This window comes from Oryctolagus cuniculus, chromosome 4, assembly GCF_964237555.1.
Source record: "Oryctolagus cuniculus chromosome 4, mOryCun1.1, whole genome shotgun sequence".
Classification (NCBI taxonomy): domain Eukaryota; kingdom Metazoa; phylum Chordata; class Mammalia; order Lagomorpha; family Leporidae; genus Oryctolagus; species Oryctolagus cuniculus.
This window is the reverse complement of record NC_091435.1, coordinates 167,424,415-167,441,287: the sequence shown is the minus strand read 5'-3', so window position 1 is coordinate 167,441,287 and position 16,873 is coordinate 167,424,415. Positions and strand designations below refer to the sequence as shown.

The 16,873-nt window shown below is 41.3% G+C and overlaps 1 protein-coding gene across 4 annotated transcripts in view; it reads left to right on the top strand.

The window, feature by feature from the left end:
- GADL1 (glutamate decarboxylase like 1) overlaps window positions 1-16,873 on the top strand; it is a 199,150-nt gene that overhangs the window by 120,743 nt on the left and 61,534 nt on the right. For all 4 annotated transcript variants that reach the window (XM_070072897.1, XM_070072898.1, XM_070072899.1 and 1 more), the window contains one exon: window positions 6,688-6,739. In XM_070072897.1, the coding sequence (XP_069928998.1) occupies window positions 6,688-6,739 (52 nt within the window). The remainder of the gene's footprint in view (window positions 1-6,687; window positions 6,740-16,873) is intronic.

Genomic DNA, 16,873 nt, shown 5'->3' with positions numbered 1-16,873 from the left:
AGCCATCTGCCTTCCCACATGCAGGAAGCAGAGCAGCCCAGAGGGGTGCTGGCGTTGCAGGCCACAGGCCCAGTGAGACCTCAATTCCAGCTTCTGAAGACCAGAGTTTAAAAGACCATGGATCCCTGCCCTGATCAGATGGGTCTCTCCCTCTTCCTCTGGGAAAGTCAGGACAGACACTTTTAAGAAGACAAAGATTCTAATTTTGTGTGTTAGAAATCCAGCAAGAAGGAAAAAAAATTAGTGTCTAGAACACCTCTAAGGCTTTTCATCATTTCCATTTGACAGTGTCATTCCAACGGAGGAGAGAGCATTTCCCTCCAGAAGTGTATTAATAATTAAAATCACTTTCCCTTTGGTTGTTTGAAACTCAGTGACATTGACAGCCTAAAGCAACGTGTGATTATTAAGCGTAATTGAAGCCCAGAGGGCTGAGAGTTAAAACCACTCCTTCTGGCACAAAGCAGGTGCTCTGCTTCTCGGATACCTGCTTAGAAACGTGGAAAACATTTTCCAATAGTCAAGTTTACCTGTTGCTGGGAGCACCTTATGGGCCTCTGCTGTAGCATGCACCTTACATGGATACTCATTGAGGGGTATTCTTTGAAGCAGGACTCGAGGAATCGTGTGTGTGTGTGTGTGTGTGACAGAGAGAGAGAGAGAGAGAAAGAGAGAGAGAGAGAGAGAGAGAGAGAGAGAGAGAGAGAGAGGATTTTCAATAACCACAAGCAGCTCAAGGGTTCCCCCTCTGCAACTTTGCTCTGTCTCCAGTGCGTCATTTTTCTAGTCTTTTGACACACAATATCTGTAGTCTCTTGAGTAGCATTCATTTCAGACTTGCACAAATACTGAGGATTTTATTGCCATCCATGTGGAAAAGCTGAACTGTTGCACCATGGCACTCTTGTGCTAGTGTATTTTCCCAGCTGACAAGAGGGACAGAGTCTAGAAGACTGTAGGAGCACCGTGTTTTCATTAGTTTCTTTATTCTGGTCATTTTTTTAGAAAAATCACAATTACAGTAGAGTAGAGTACGTGGATGTCCGTGATGAATCACACAGGCTACAGGATGTGTTCTGTTGTTTGCAGAGCATACAGCACGCAGGTGGAAAGTTCTCAGTGCTACTGAGATGGGTGCCCACTGTGTCCATCCAGAGAAATTCCTAACGAGAAGATGACACTGGGAGGATCATGTAGTCCAGGAGACTAAGTGATTGGTGACTTGAGAAAGAGTCTGAAATGGCTATGTTTTAGAAATAAAAGCATGTTGAATAGAAGGACAAATGACATCCCAAAAAGATTAAATGAACTCATGCAACAAATTGGAGACTTGCGAGTCTCCAATGTTGAATCACACTGTTAAGTGTTTTGGAACAAGATGATCATCAATGTATGTCAGGAACAAGACAGACTATTAGTATGGACTTCGCCCCAGATGGACTGGTGATAACTTTTGCAAATGTGTATTTTTCCCTTTCTGCTGTTTAATGCTTACCTTAGTGAGAGGGGCAAAGACAAGTTTTAAGGAGTTATTGTTGCTTTCAGTCTATTTACCTGCATGCCTTTTCAGAGATTTTGTGGTTTCTTCATTGTTCCACAACTGAAGGCACATATTTTTCCTAGGTCCTACAGTCTAGCAGTACATTTTTATTTATTATTTATTTATTTATTTATTTATTTATTTGACAGGCAGAGTGGATAATGAGAGCGACAGACAGACAGACAGAAAGGTCTTCCTTTTTGCTGTTGGTTCACCCTCCAATGGCTGCCATGGCCAGTGCTGCTGCTGGCACATTGCGCTGATCCAAAGCCAGGAGCCAGGTGCTTCTCCTGGTCTCCCATGCGGGTGCAGGGCCCAAGCACTTGGGCCATCCTCCACTGCACTCCTGGGCACAGCAGAGAGCTGGTCTGGAAGAGGGGCAACCAGGACAGAATCCGGCACCCTGACCGGGACTAGAACCTGGTGTGCCTGTGCCTCAGGCGGAGGATTAGCCTATTGAGCCGCGGCGCCGTCCTCTAACAGTACATTTTGAAATGTATTTTGTCTTTAGGCTGATTTCATATATACTGGAAAAAGTTGTGAAGGCTCATCCCCATAAATGTAGACAGTGGTGACCCCCAAATTATTTGCAGTCCCTCCACCATCTCATTTCACTCCAGCATTTATTAAAGAGGAGGTGAAGCAACCCTGCAGAAGAAGCCACTTCAAACCTGAGCTCTGTGGAGTAATAGGCTTCCATGAGCTCTTAATAAATGACCTTTCAAGAAATGATTCCATGGTGAAATATGTTTGGAAAATGCTAACTCCTCTATTATTCTTCTCTTGGAAAACTCAAAGTGCTTGTTAGTACATTAAAGTCTCTGAGAAGGCCTATTATGTAGAAATACTTTAAGCTTTGCTTTAACTATTAAGTAGACACTGTTGACTGTGCAACCAACAACCATTCTCTCTTCTTCCTTGCCAATAGGACACTGATTTCATTCAGGTCGCAATGTTGCATCTGAGAACATCGGTTAGCCAATCTCCTCTACCAGTAATTGGTTTAGAACTCTGTGAACACTTCTGGGGGACATATTGTTACCTAAGTAGAGAGAGGTGTGAGTAGTGGGTAGTACTCTAGTCCCCTCTGTTCCTTCTTGGGGCACTGCTGTAAGGACAACATGTGTGGAGTTGTGGTAGCCATCTAGTGAACTTGAAGGAGACCTCAGCATGGCTGGCTAAAATGCTAGAAAACACCTGTTTCCTGGTGGCAATGCTGACCCATACAATCAGCTCCAGAAATACACTCATGGATTAAATCAGGTGCACTTCTAATTATAGACAGACGCCATTTAATTGATGTACTTAGCAGTGCTCAAACTCATTTGAGAGTGGAGTCCTTTTATGTGAACAACTGTTACCATGACATACTATGAAGGATAATTGTTGCTATTATTGTAATAGCGAGATTCTCTCTTTCCCCAAATCATCTCCACCTTGAATTCAGCTGAACTGGCTCTGCAAGCTCAGATAGCAGTATTAGTGGAAATGCTGACCCCAGTACAAAGCCCAGGTCTACATGGTTATCAAAAAGCAGAATTTTACTGGAAATAATTCTACTCTCTTTTAGAATGCCTTGCCACCAGGAGCAATTTTAGTCAGTTTCACAGGATTGTTTTTGTTTTAAGATTTATTTATTTTATTTGAAAGGCAGAGCTACAGAGAAAGAGAGAGAGGCAGAAACAGAGAGAGAAAGATCTTCCAATAGCTAGTTCACTCCCCAGATGGCTGCAAAAGCCGACTCAAACCTGAGAACCAGGAGTTTCTTCTGGATCTTCCATGTTGGTGCAGGGTCCCAAGTATTTGGGCCAAATTCCGCTGCTTTCCCAGGTGCATTAGCAGGGAGCTGGATCAGAAGTGGAGCAGCCAGGACTTGAACTGGCGCCCATATGGGACTCTGGCGCCGCAGGTGGCAGCTTTACCCACTATGCTGTGGCACTGGCCCCAACAGAAGTGTTTTAAACAGACTACAGGAAACATAGGGGCTTCGTGAGACACACTCTGTGAGGGCAGGCTTTTTTACCTATTTTGTTTAGAATTTTCATTACATTCAAGAGGAAACTGAGGCAGGCTCAGGGAGGCTAAGGAATTTGCCCAGAGTCACCAGATGGTTGGCTGAACCATCCGAATCTTCTAATCTAGTGTCATTCCCAAGATTTCTGAAGAGACAACGTGTTCCACAGGCTTGGAGTGTGTGGGATTAGTGCGGCCTCCTTGTGCAGACGAGGTAAAGGTTTTTGAGTTAACCGCCTGTACTTTTTTTTTTTTTTTTTTGGACAGGCAGAGTGGACAGAGAGAGAGAGAGACAGAGAGAAAGGTCTTTCTTTTTTGCCGTTGGTTCACCCTCCAATGGCAGCCCTGGCCGGCGCGCTGCGGCCGGCGTACCGCGCTGATCCGAAAGCAGGAGCCAGGTGCTTCTCCTGGTCTCCCATGGGGTGCAGGGCCCAAGCACTTGTGCCAACCTCCACTGCACTCCCGGGCCACAGCAGAGAGCTGGCCTGGAAGAGGGGCAACCGGGACAGAATCCGGCGCCCCAACTGGGACTAGAACCCAGTGTCCCGGCACCACTAGGTGGAGGATTAGCCTATTGAGCCGTGGCGCCAGCGCATGCCTATACATTTGTGAAGATGACAAACAGATGGTTCACAAAGCTTTCCTCATGTAGGCAGAGATCGCATATGTCCATTTCTGTGCTTTCTATATAAAAATATGTTATTTATTATTTTAAATTTTATTTAAATTGTACAAGTGTCATGTATTTCCTATATACAGATTTAAGAACATAGTAATACTTCCCCTATCCTCCCTCCCACCCACACTCCAACCCTCTTCCTCCTCCCTCTCCTATTCACACTCTTAATTTTTTATGAAGATCTATTTTCAGTTTACTACTTACTACTCATAAGGTTAACCCTACACTAAGTAAAAAGTTCAGCAAATATTATGAAGCAAAAAAGCACTGCTTTATATATTTTTAATTTTGTGCTTTATAGTTTTTCTTTCATTAAATTTCTTTTCAAAATCTTCACAACCACATGTAGGAACCCTCACAAACAGACACACGAGTAGAGTCAAGCATCACTAACCCACGTCTACCACGTCCTCTCTCTGCCTCCCTCACGTTAGTCGGTGTTCATGCCTGCATGGATACAGATTGCTTCTGGCTTTCTTTCCAAAAATGTCTTTTAAAATGGACTCACTGATCCATATTTCTCAGTACCTCATTTTTTACCTCTTACTGATTCATTTTAATAGCTGCATCATTGTACATTCGTCACTGTAGTACATTTTACTTTACCATTCTGGAATTTCTCAAGACTGACCTTGTTTCTGGTTATTTTGTATGAGATCACACACACACACACTCAGCTTTAAATACAACACTGTGTGTCTGTGTGTAATATCTGTCTACCCTTTGTACTAATTCATTCTCCAGCGGATCACCATCTCAAAAGTGGTTCGCTGGATCAGAAGCTATGAGTGTCAGTAATTTTAGAAGAGTTATAGCAGCTTCCCACAACTTTCTCACCAGCACTGCATGTTGCTGCTCTTTTATTTTTGGTCTCGTGTGTGGGGAACATGGGTTAGTATTTTTCTGATTTGCACCTGTTTGATTACCAGTGATGTTGAGCCTCTTTTTCTGGTGTGTATTGACCATTGGAATTGCTTTTTTCAAAATGCAGGTTGTGTGCTAAAGGCTTAAGAACTCTGCAGCCATGTAACCCTACATGAAAATGATTTATGTACAGCAGTGTGTACGTTGAGCATCAGAGTTTTTAAATCAATCTGTGTGTGTATGATCGCAACATTGTGTTCAAAATGAAGTAGTCCTACTGTTGGCTAATACTGATAGACTTTTTATAAGTTTATATGTGTTTCAAAGATGACATAATTTCTATGCACACATCAATATAATCTCCTATGAAAAGCTCTATCAATAAGTTTGTTAAGAAGGAACTGAATTTTCTAAACTAATATATTCCAAATCCATATTCTACAACGGCTTTCAGCAAACGATGTAATGAAAATAGCTCCTGCTCTCCATGGTTTTTATAGTTTCCAATTTGTGTGTGTGTGATCTTCAATTATCCAACAACAACTTTTCAGATTGAGAAAGGCAGATTGTGTTCATTCTGTTTTACAGATTTGGGAGTTGAGGTCAAATGTGAGCGTTTTCTGTGTGTGTCCTTAAATACTAATTGAATATAGCTTAGTGACGAGATCATGGTACCATAGTTCCCATGATGAGACCACAATTTCCAAAGCCAGTCCTTACTGTTGATGGTGAGGTTCCCCTCATTCTTTGATTCTTATCTTGATATTGCATGAGAAATCCCAGTAAATATCTAACACATACGCTTATGTCAGCACATCTGAACACTTCCTGACATGTGACCCCCAGATCTGAAACACTGAGTCGAGCTTTGGGAACTCCTTTAGGCTAATGATCAAGTCACACGTTTCAAAGCCCAACCATTCGGGCCTCTGTTTTTCCAGACACAAAAATCAAGCTGAAAGAAGAGGGCTTACTGTTATTGTACTTGACATGCTTAATGTTATTTTGGCTGCTACTCAGTCACAGTCCACACCCCACCTGTCTGTGCCCTCTGCTTCCAATGTGATAATTCCCCTGCCCCAGATGTTCAAGATAACATCGTAGATGTCCATCAGTGGCTACAGCCCACCTACTTTTAACATTGTGATGATTCTCAGTCCATGCTAGCCTTAGAAAAGAAGCCTATCTTCGGTGCACTTAAATGAACTTTAACAAGCAAGGATTATACATCATGAACTCTTTCCTCCAAGTCAGCTAGGCAACTTAAGCATCTGCTAAATCCCATCTAGAATATGGATGTGAAACCCACATGTCTGGAGATACACGCTTGACCTTTTCTGCTGAGGTCAAAGTCAGCTGCTAACATGTGAGCTGGAGATTATCTTACAAAAAAAAGATCTTTTTGCTCAGACCCAGAGAGTACAGTAGGCCCAGAGGTATCTGTCTAAAAGCACAGCTCTCCTTTCGCCAGTACCCTTACCTATAGCTTCCATTTCTAAGCCTTGTCTAACAGCTTTGTCATATACCTGAGTCATGTTCATGACACTTTTAGGTTGGAGATGGTAAATGTTTTTGTAATTTTTAATTGTAGGTACCTAGTAGATGAGATCAAGAAAAGAGAAGGATTCAAGTTACTGATGGAAGTAAGTGAATGCCAAAGTGCATTTGTGTTTTTGTCAGTCAACACTGATGAAGGTGGTAATTTTCTAATCTGTTGTATTTCCTGGGTTTTTGTGTTGCAGACTTGACTTAGAAACAAGTCATTAGCTTAATTCTTGGAGTCCATTATGTTAATTTACTCTATTAGTGAGTATTTTTTTCTTTGTGGGAGTCACAGAGAATACACATGCCTTTAAGTATTGAAAATTAAAATGCTCGGTAATGATTACTAGGGGTAATATTGAATAAATTATGACCTCTATCTTGATATATAAATTGTATAATGATTATACTGTAGATATTCAACTGTGCTGTCATGGTGCCTGCATGTGAAAAATCAATTAAGTGAATGCAAAATAATGCGTACAGTTTTCACTTTTTATAAAATAATGGGGACATATTAGATTTGAAGCAATGGGAAAGTAAGTCATTTTGTTGTTTATATTTTCTCTTTAAAATTTTGTTTATTGGAGAAGCGGAGGCGGGGGAGGGCAGAGACACACACACAGGGCACTTCTATCCACTATTTCACTGCTTAAATGCCCGCAACAGCTGGGGCTGGCCAGGCCAATGCTGGAAGCCAGGAATGTAATCTGAATCTCCCATGTGGGCAGCAGAAACCCAATTACTTGAGCCATCATCCACTACCTCCTAAGGTTCACATTAGCAGGGATCTAGAATCAGGAGTGGAGCTGGGATGTGACCGCAAACACTTCATTGTGGGATACGGCATCCCAGTCAGTGACTTTACAGCTAGGCCAAACACCCATCTCTACCATGGATGCTGTATCTATAAGGAATAAGATGATTACAGAGTTGGAGAATATTTTTTTCTAAAACATATGGTTAGAAAATATGAAAATATTTTTTGGTTCTGATTTTTTAAGAAATATAAAGTGTAAAGATGCCTTGGATCTTGTTATAGCATATAGCTTACAGCAGCTTTTAATATAATGTAAAGTTCATCTAGAGACTTCAGTCTAGGAATCTGTGCTGTATGTAAACAATCTAGCTAAATTTGGTATTCATTTATTCAGCGTGATTTATTGAACAATTACTGTGTGTGAGGCACTGTTCCAGACACTGCAGATATTAGATAAGAAAACATCTGCTCTCACAGTGCTTACCTTCAAATAGAAAGTGAAAGCAATATACAAACAAATCAATACACAGGAAACATGATGTAATGAGAAATATTTTTAAAAATATATTTGGTTATTTATTTGAAAGACAAAGCTACAACGAGAGGGAGAAAGAGCTCTTTGACCTGCTAGTTCATTCCCCAAATGACTGTAATGGCCAGAGTTAGACCGGGCTGAAGCCAGGAGCCAGGAAATCCATTCAGGTCTCCCATATGATTGGCAGGTGTCTGAGTACTTGGGCCATCTTCTGTTGCCTTCTCAGGCATGTTAGCAGGGAACTGGATCAGAAGCCGAGCAGCTGGGATTCAAACCAGCATTGCAATATGGGATGTTGGTGTCGTAGAAGGCAGCTTAACCCACTGTGCCACTACACCAGTCCTGAGAAATCGTAGAAAGAAAAATATAGAACTGGTTTATGACAGAAAATCTAGTATACAAATGAATAAAACAACTATTATAATGGAAGTAACTAAGGTGAAATGCTGAAACTAAGATGTCCGTGGTTTGTTTGATTCGGATAGGTTGGGTAAAGGGTTTCAAGGTGATCTTTGAGCTGAGAAACAGAAATCCATGCAGATGTTTGAGGGAAAGGTATTCTGTGCAATCCACAAACAACCTCAAAGGCTCAGAGTTGCAGATGTCTGTGTAACTGAGCAGCCAGAAGGAGGTTCATTAAACAAGGGGAGAGGTGCAGCTGGTGATGGAGTTAGAAAGGGAGATGGAGAACTTGTCTAGTGGGGTCGGGTAGACCGAAGTAAGACCTTGAACGGTTATTCCAAGCATAGTCAACAGGCATCTGACTTCCAGTTTCAGAGCTCCTGCTCGTGTCCTGAGATAAGGGATATGGCAGGGGTGGCAGTGAAAGCAGGACCAGAGAGCAAGGACGAGGCAAATCAGGAGACTTCATGAGATCCGATGATCCTCAATGGACAGGCGTGGGAAATAATGATCCAGAAAATACAGACCATGGCTCCCACCCTGTCTACAAGGAAGCAGCAGATTCGAAAGGTACTAAAATCCGTAAGTTCCAGGGCTGGCATTGCAGCATAGCAGTTTAAGCTGCCACCTGTGACACCAGTGTCCCACAGAAGTGCCTTTTCATGTCCCAGCTGCTCCACTTCTGATCCAGCTCTCTGCTGATGCAGCTGAGAAAGCAGCAAAAGATGGCCCAAGTACTTGGGCCCTTGCATCAACTTGGGAGGCCCAGATGAAGCTCCTGGCTCCTGGCTCCTGGCTCCAACTTGGCTCAGCCCTGGCCATTGAGACTATTTGAGGAGTGAACCAGAGACGGAAAATCTCTCTCTATTTTACTCTCCCTCTGTGTTTTATTCTCTCTATAACTCTCTAACCCCGCCTTTAAGTAAAGAAATAAATTTTTAAACTTCAGATTGGTGCAGCGAGCCAGCCATAGTGGCCATTTGGGGTGTGAACCAATGGAAGGAAGACTTTCTCTCTCTCTCTTTCTCTCTCACTGTCTAAGTCTGCCTGTCAAAAAAATACAATAAAAAAATCTAAAGTTCCTGAAAACTAGAGATTCAAAGGAAATTACAAATACACCAGACAAAGCAGAATTTAAATGACTTTCTGGTAACAGTACAAAGAAGCAAGAAGACGGATTTAGAGTGATGGACATTCTGTAGCTTACCTGGTTTGCTCAACGGGTCAGTGACATGAAAGAAAATAAACAAGGGACTTGTGATAATCACTTTAGCTTCAAATCAAGTGAGGCTTAACAAGCATATGCAGGATTAGAATTTTGATTGGACCCTAATTTAAACAAGGAAACTGTATAAAACAATTCTTGAAGTATTTTCAGGATATTAAATATGAACTGGTTATTGGATGATGTTAAGTATTTATCACAATTAGGCTTGACAGTTATACTATAACTATTTAAGAAGATGTCTATAGATTTTAGAGATGTATACTTAAGTGTACAAAGGAGAAATACTAGTTATAGGATTGTCCTGAGTTGAAGGAGAGTCACTTTTTTATTTTCTTCAGTTTGAGTTATCTCTACATTTTCTTAAATTTGAAGTGCCCTGAATATTTAAAATTTTTTTAAAGTATTTATTTGAGAAGTAGAGAATTAGGACAGAAAGTGTGCTCTCAACTACCTGATGGTTTGCTTCCTAAATGTCTGTGACAGCCAGGGTTTGGGCCAAGGGCAAACCTGAGAGCTGGCTTCTCCATCCTGTGCTCTGTGGATTAGGGTACTTGGTAGGAATCTAATTTCTTGAGCCATCACTGTTGCCTCTTGGGGTCTGCATGAGGGGGAAGCTGGAGTCAGGAGCTGGAAGCAGACATCAAAGCCAGGCACCCAACATGGCAACTACCAGACAAAATGCCAATCCTGAAATGCCTTTAATTTTTTCTGGTAAGAAGAGCTACAGTGCTTAGGGAAGATATTGTACACTATGAAACAGCCTGATTATTTCATAGAGAAAATGTGATAAGAAAAAGATGAGCCAACCAAAAAATTATTTACTGGCAGACATTGTATGTGCTCCCTGCTGCTCCACTTCTGGCCGAGTTTCCTGCTAATGAGCCTAGGAAGACAACAGATGATGGCCCAAGTACTTGGATACCTGCCACCCATGTGGGAGACCTGGATGGGATTCCTGGCTTCAGCCTGGCTGGGGCCAGCCCCGATTATTGTCACCATTTTTGAACAATGACTCTATGGATGAAAGATTTCTCTCTCCCTCTCTCTCTCCTTCCTCTCCTCCCTCTCTCCCTCTCTTCCTCTCTCCTCTTTCTCTATCATTCTGCCTTTCAACGAAATATTAAAATCTTTAAATAAATTATTTGTGTACTTTTCCAAAATACTTAGAAAACTGAGACAGGAATCTTTTGCCATCATCCTTAGGGAGCTGCAAACATTCTCATCCTTGTCATGAAAACTGAGGTTTTTGTTTGTTTGTTTTGCTTTGTGTTTTTTTTTTTTTTTTTAAATCATTAGGCAGCCTTCTGTCTCTGGATGTTTTCTCTATGGGAGCCAGCTGTCCTATGAGTAGTGAAGGTGGCTTCCCAAATGGTCTTCCAGAATTCCTACTACTTGGATTTTCCTAAGGGATCTGCATTTGCTTCTTTTCTCTTTATTTCATTTTGAGAAATAAAGTAGCATTTGACCTTGAATTTCACATGCAAGTGTCAATTTGATGCATCACTTTTTTGCTAACAAATGTGTGTGTGAAAGAGTGTGTGTTATATTTGAGTCAGGGGATCTGATGTTGAGAAGATAGCAGCAAGAATGCTAAATGGGACACTGAAAACACTGAATGCACACAGCAAAACAGAACACCTAGTACATGACTATCTGTTCCTGAAAAGAGGAAAAAGAACACCTATCTTCTTGAAGATGATTGAAAGTTACCATTTCAAATGAATTGTGCATTATTCATAGGCCCCTGAAAATCATATCTCTATCTCTGGTGGATCTGAGGTCTAATAGATATTTTCCTAGAGGTATATTCATTTTTATACTGCCATTCACATATTTTATTTTCATCTCTTGGGAGAGTCCTAATTATTCAACTTTTTGTTTTGCTGTTCCTGAGTTCTCACTTGGAAATGTTATTTAGGTTTCATAGATTTTCAGAGTTAAAAAGGATCTTCAAGGACATCTAGTCGAATGCCTGCCCATTGCAGGAAACCCCTCCCAAGATCACTTGTAACAGGTGGTCAGCCTGTGCTTCAACACTTTCTGTGGCCGAGAATTCACTACTCCATCCTCTTCCTGGTAGCTTTAATTATTCACGTTCTAATAGTTATTGAACCTTACTATTAATATGTATCAAGCACATTGTGATTTATCTCACACAGTTATCTTGTAATACAGTTTTATTAAATCACAGAAACCTCTTAATTGCTAACTCCGACGCACCTTGATTAATCTTCATCTTGCTGCACGCTGCAGCATGTTACACTGTTACCCACTCCACCCATCGTGAAGTGTTCTCTTGTCTTGGTTTCTATGGCTTTCTTCCTCTAATTTTTCTCCTTTATGGGGAACTTTTTCTTCCCAGATTTTTTGTTCCAGTGTCATCATCTGAGGAGCCACTCAAGGATTCCTTCCCAGTCTCTCACTCTCAGTCCTTCATTCTGCCCATGTAGTCTCCCCAGCGTGTCTAAACACAGCCACAGCTTTGCCATCAATAGCCTCAAGGTACTCGCCATCCTTGACTCCCAAGTGCTCCCGAGTGCTAGTAGTTTATATACGGTGTGTCTTGGAATCTTCACTGGGGTTCCACAGGCAATGCAAACTCACCATTTCTTTTTTTTTTTAACTTTTATTTAATGAATATAAATTTCCAAAGTACGACTTATGGATTACAATGGCTTCCCCCCCATACTGTCCCTCCCACCCACAACCCTCCCCTTTCCCACTCTCTCTCCCCTTCCATTCACATCAAGATTCATTTTTGATTATATTAATATACAGAAGATCAGCTTAGTTTACATTAAGTAAGGATTTCAACAGTTTGCTCCCACACAGAAACATAAAGTGAAAAATAATAGATGATTTTTTTAAATGATGATGAAATCAGATCAGACCTATTGTCATGTCTAATCCCAGTGAGAGTCAAGTTGGGAATTGATAATTTCTTTTTTTTTTTTTTTTACAGAAGATCAGTTTAGTATGCATTAAGTAAATATTTCAACAGTTTGCACCCCAATAGAAACACAAAGTGAAATATACTGTTTGAGTACTCATTATAGCATTAAGTCTCAATGTACAGCACACTAAGGACAGAGATCCTACATGAGGAGTAAGTGCACAGTGACTCCTGTTGTTGACTTTACAAATTGACACTCCTGTCTATGGCATCAGTAATCTCCCTATGCTCCAGTCATGAGTTTCCAAGGCTATGGAAGCCCTCTGACAAACTCACCATTTCTAAAGTTGAAATTGAAAATGCAGTAGCCTACCTCTTCCCCTGGATCATTAAAACTGCAGTAGGCCATTCATGCACGAACCTTGGGGTTTCTTCTCCGTCTCCCTTTCCTTTGCCCTTACTGTATTCCGGATACTTTCTCTACTGCCAAAGCCACTGTCTCAGGAATCATCGCTTAGGTCTCTCAACTTGTCTCCCATTCTTACACCCTGCCAACCCATTGGCCCACAGCTCCTCCAGGGAGATCTCTTCCGGAGTGTGACTGTCCAGTGATTCTACTTTGCCTCTAGCATCAAACTCAGACTGCCTGGCACTGTGTATGAAGAAGCCCCTAGGGAAGTGGTTTGCAGCTCCACTTTCAGGTTCCCTTCTCTCTGCACACCCTGTCCTCTATTCATTCTAAGTACTCGCCGTCCCCTTTACCACACTAATCTCTACAGGTGCAGTATTCCTTTGGCCAGGAATAGTTCTTGGATTACCAGGAATTTCTTCTGTAGCAATGTTTACTCCATTGCAGGTTCAGTGCTGGTACCGAGCTCCATGACTGGTCTCTGAGTCCCTGGAGGCAAATCCATAGCAGAAGTCATTTTCTCATCTCAATGCCTACTCTAATATGTATAACAGAAAATTCTGCTTATTAAGTCCTGTTCTACAAGTACTCTAGCTTTTTAATGTTTCCCATCAAATATGGCACCTGGAAATTAATATAGTGATAAATCTAATACAGATTTAAAAGATTTATTTTATTTTTTGAAAGCTAGAGTGACAGGAAGAGAGGGAATGACAGAGAGAGAGAGATCTTCTATCCCCTGGTTCACTCTCCATCTGGCCACAATGGTTGGGGCTGGGCCAGATCAAAACCAGGAGCCAGGAATTCCATCTGGGTCTCTTACATGGGTGGCAGGGGGCACCTTCCTTTGCTTTCCTACCTGCATTAGCAGGGAGCTGAATTGGAGGTAGAGCAGCCGGGACTTGAACCAGTGCTCTGATTTGGCATGCTGGTATCTCAGGCAGCCACTTATCCGTCTGTGCCACAGCACTGCCTCCCAATACAGATTTGGATGAGTCTATTTATCCACTTGAAAAGAACATCTCTTTCTCTCAAAATAGGCTCAAATAATAGTCCCAGAACTTATAGAGTGACTGCTGCGCATGAGATACGTTATAACTACTGGAAATAAATTAATAAGATAAAAAAATCAATAAATCTTTACTCACCAAGCCAAAGCAATGGACAGATAATATCATCGGCACTCTATTGTTTAAGAAGCAGAAATATAGAATTATTCAACACTTGAACAAGCAGAGATGTGAGAAGCTGGATTTCAAGCCTGTATCCTTGTAGTTCCAATTTCCAGCCTTTTTGTGTTATTCATTGCTGCCTTTGGACATTTTCAATATTCCAATCTTATATTTAGAACCTATGAGCTTGAAGTCAACTAAAATCCACGATGCGAGCTTTTCCCCATTCTATATTTCCACGATTGATTGAACCTGCTGGATTCTACCTTCATACTTATAAAATGCATAGTGCTAGGTTTGATTTTTTATTACTGTTGTTCAGGTCTAATTACTTGGTAAGCAAGGGAGATGCGTTATTTTTTTTTTCTTTTTAAAAAAATAGGATACAGTTCTAAGCCATGTGAGCTGCTACTCCTTAGTGACCATTGCTTTCTTTCCCAAGTGGTCTTACATTATTTGGTCAACAATCCTTCCTAGAACTAACATCAAAGTACCTTGTAATGTATCTATTCTTTCCCTATTGAAAAGCCAGGATAGAATGTACCCATCTTTTCTTTAATGGCACTTCCCCACATCTTCATTAATTTCAAAAGATTGTGACAATGCACTTGCTGCTGCAGGTGCTTTGTGCTCCTCAGTGGATATTTCAATTCCTTTTTATGCCTTCCTAGTGTCATGATTTTTGGAGAACACAAACCAAGTGTGCTCCATCAGCACACAAACTTCATGCTTTCACACATGGAGTGAATTAAAATTACATGGCATTTGAGTGGTTCTACTCTGACAATACTCATTAGTGCCTTACAACCTCTTGAAGAAAGTTGCTAATATAAAGTAGAAGCTACAGAGGTGGAGATACATGAGAAATTTAATTATGTTCTTGGTGATGCAAAGAAGGCAGGTTCTTTCTAATTCTTAAAACCTTGGGAAAATTTCACCAAATGGACCATCAAATTTCTCCCAATGGAATGAAGTGTCATAAAGGCTCTGGGAACATTCAAATGTCATAACACTGAAGCCATTTCATTCTAGAAATGAATGTTTAGACAAAAGGGATCCCAGATGTGTCACTACCAAAAATACCCACATACAAACATACTAAAAGCAACACATTTAAAGGGCCTAGGTCCTAACTCGTGAAGTGCAGAGCGTAGCATACCAGATAGTTATGTTGTAGAATATTTTATGATCCTTTCATGGAAATGGAAAGTGATAAGAGATTTGAGGAGGTATCCATCCGGGATCATTCAGACAGAAACTGAATAGCAATCTGAAGTTAGAGAGTGTAACATTCACAGGTGGTTAGAGTCCTGGTGGGGTTGCCTCATAGGAGAGAAAGAGACCCCAAAGTATACAGTAATGGACAGCAGAGGGGGCAGCCACCCTCCCAAGGACTGGGGGAGAGCTTCTAAGGAGGGAGCCCCTCCCACCCAGAGCTGCAATCCAGACATCTCTGGAGACAGTGAACTCAGCTGTGACACACAGGTGGCAGAAAATGCCACTGAGGATCCACATTGGTGGGGCTTGCTAGAATTTGACCCTCAGGAGTGTTGACCAAAGACAACTGCAGGGAGGCCCACACCTGAGACCTCACTTCAAACCACTCATTCAAGGTAAAGTGTCTGTGTGTCGTCACTCCCCTGGGGAACCGTCTGAGGGGATTGTGAAAGGAAAAGTCATTTGTGGGCCCCACCTGCTGCCAGTCTCCTGTGGGGGAGGTGTGCTAGGGGCCCCGGGGTAACCAGCACTGCTGAGATGAAGCAAAGAGTCGGTGGGCAACCCAGGCAGTGTGCACAGCAACCCAGAAGAGTCACCCTTCTTTATTGTCCCTCCAGCACCCTCTGCTGCAAAGGTCCAAGACTGGACCAGATCACAAGGGAGAAATATCGGAGTCTAATTCCATTATTGTAGGACACCAAGAAAGGGTGTATTTAGAGCTGAGCGACTATAAATTGATAACCAACATTTGTGACATCTGGATAAAGATCCTCTTTGATCTAAATTCCTAAAATGGAGCAAAAGATAATCACTATTATTTCTACTTTCAAATCAGTCATAGTTACTTTTTACTTGAAAAGATTGATTCACATTAATTGATCAGAGAATTTGAAGCCCAGTGTATTCTGTTTTACAGAAACCAAATCAATTATAAATCAGAGATTCGAGTATAAATTGTGTAGATTTGTCAACGTTTCTGTAGTCTCATAAGTGTTGTTGAAATTGAGTTGAATTACATAATACTTCATTTTTTAACTATTCTGAAGACTCGTGGCTCTTTTTTTGTCAAATCTAATAAGAATGTTAAAAATTTCAAAGGTGAAAGGATGATCAGATCAAGAACTTGTTGAGCTGGAAATACTTCAGGGCATTCACGGGTGATTTAAAATCCACTAAAATCAAAACTCTATTTAGTGCTCATCTTGATGTTAAGCTATGAGATGATAGCTGTTTCTGCTTTTTGGAATACATTGACCCATGATGCAGACACTGCAGCAGAATTGTGATGGTTATTGAAGACTATTACAACATTGGCTTTTCCCCGTGTTTGTGGTGGAAACTAGAAAGTACTTCAAATACTGTCAGCAGCAAATGAGGAAGGTGCGTGTGGCCCCAAATTTTTCCTGAATACAAGTCCATGTGTATAATTTGTGAACCCCCCAACCATCTGATCACTGATGGTGACTGATGGTGATCAGTCTGTGACTGCCTGTATGATTTTGCCCAGGGAGGACAAAGCCTTGTCTCTATGGTATTGGCTTGGGCTGTAGCCTGTTCTAGAATGCTATTTCTTTTTTTTTTTTTTTTTTTTTTTTTTTTTGACAGGCAGAGTGGACAG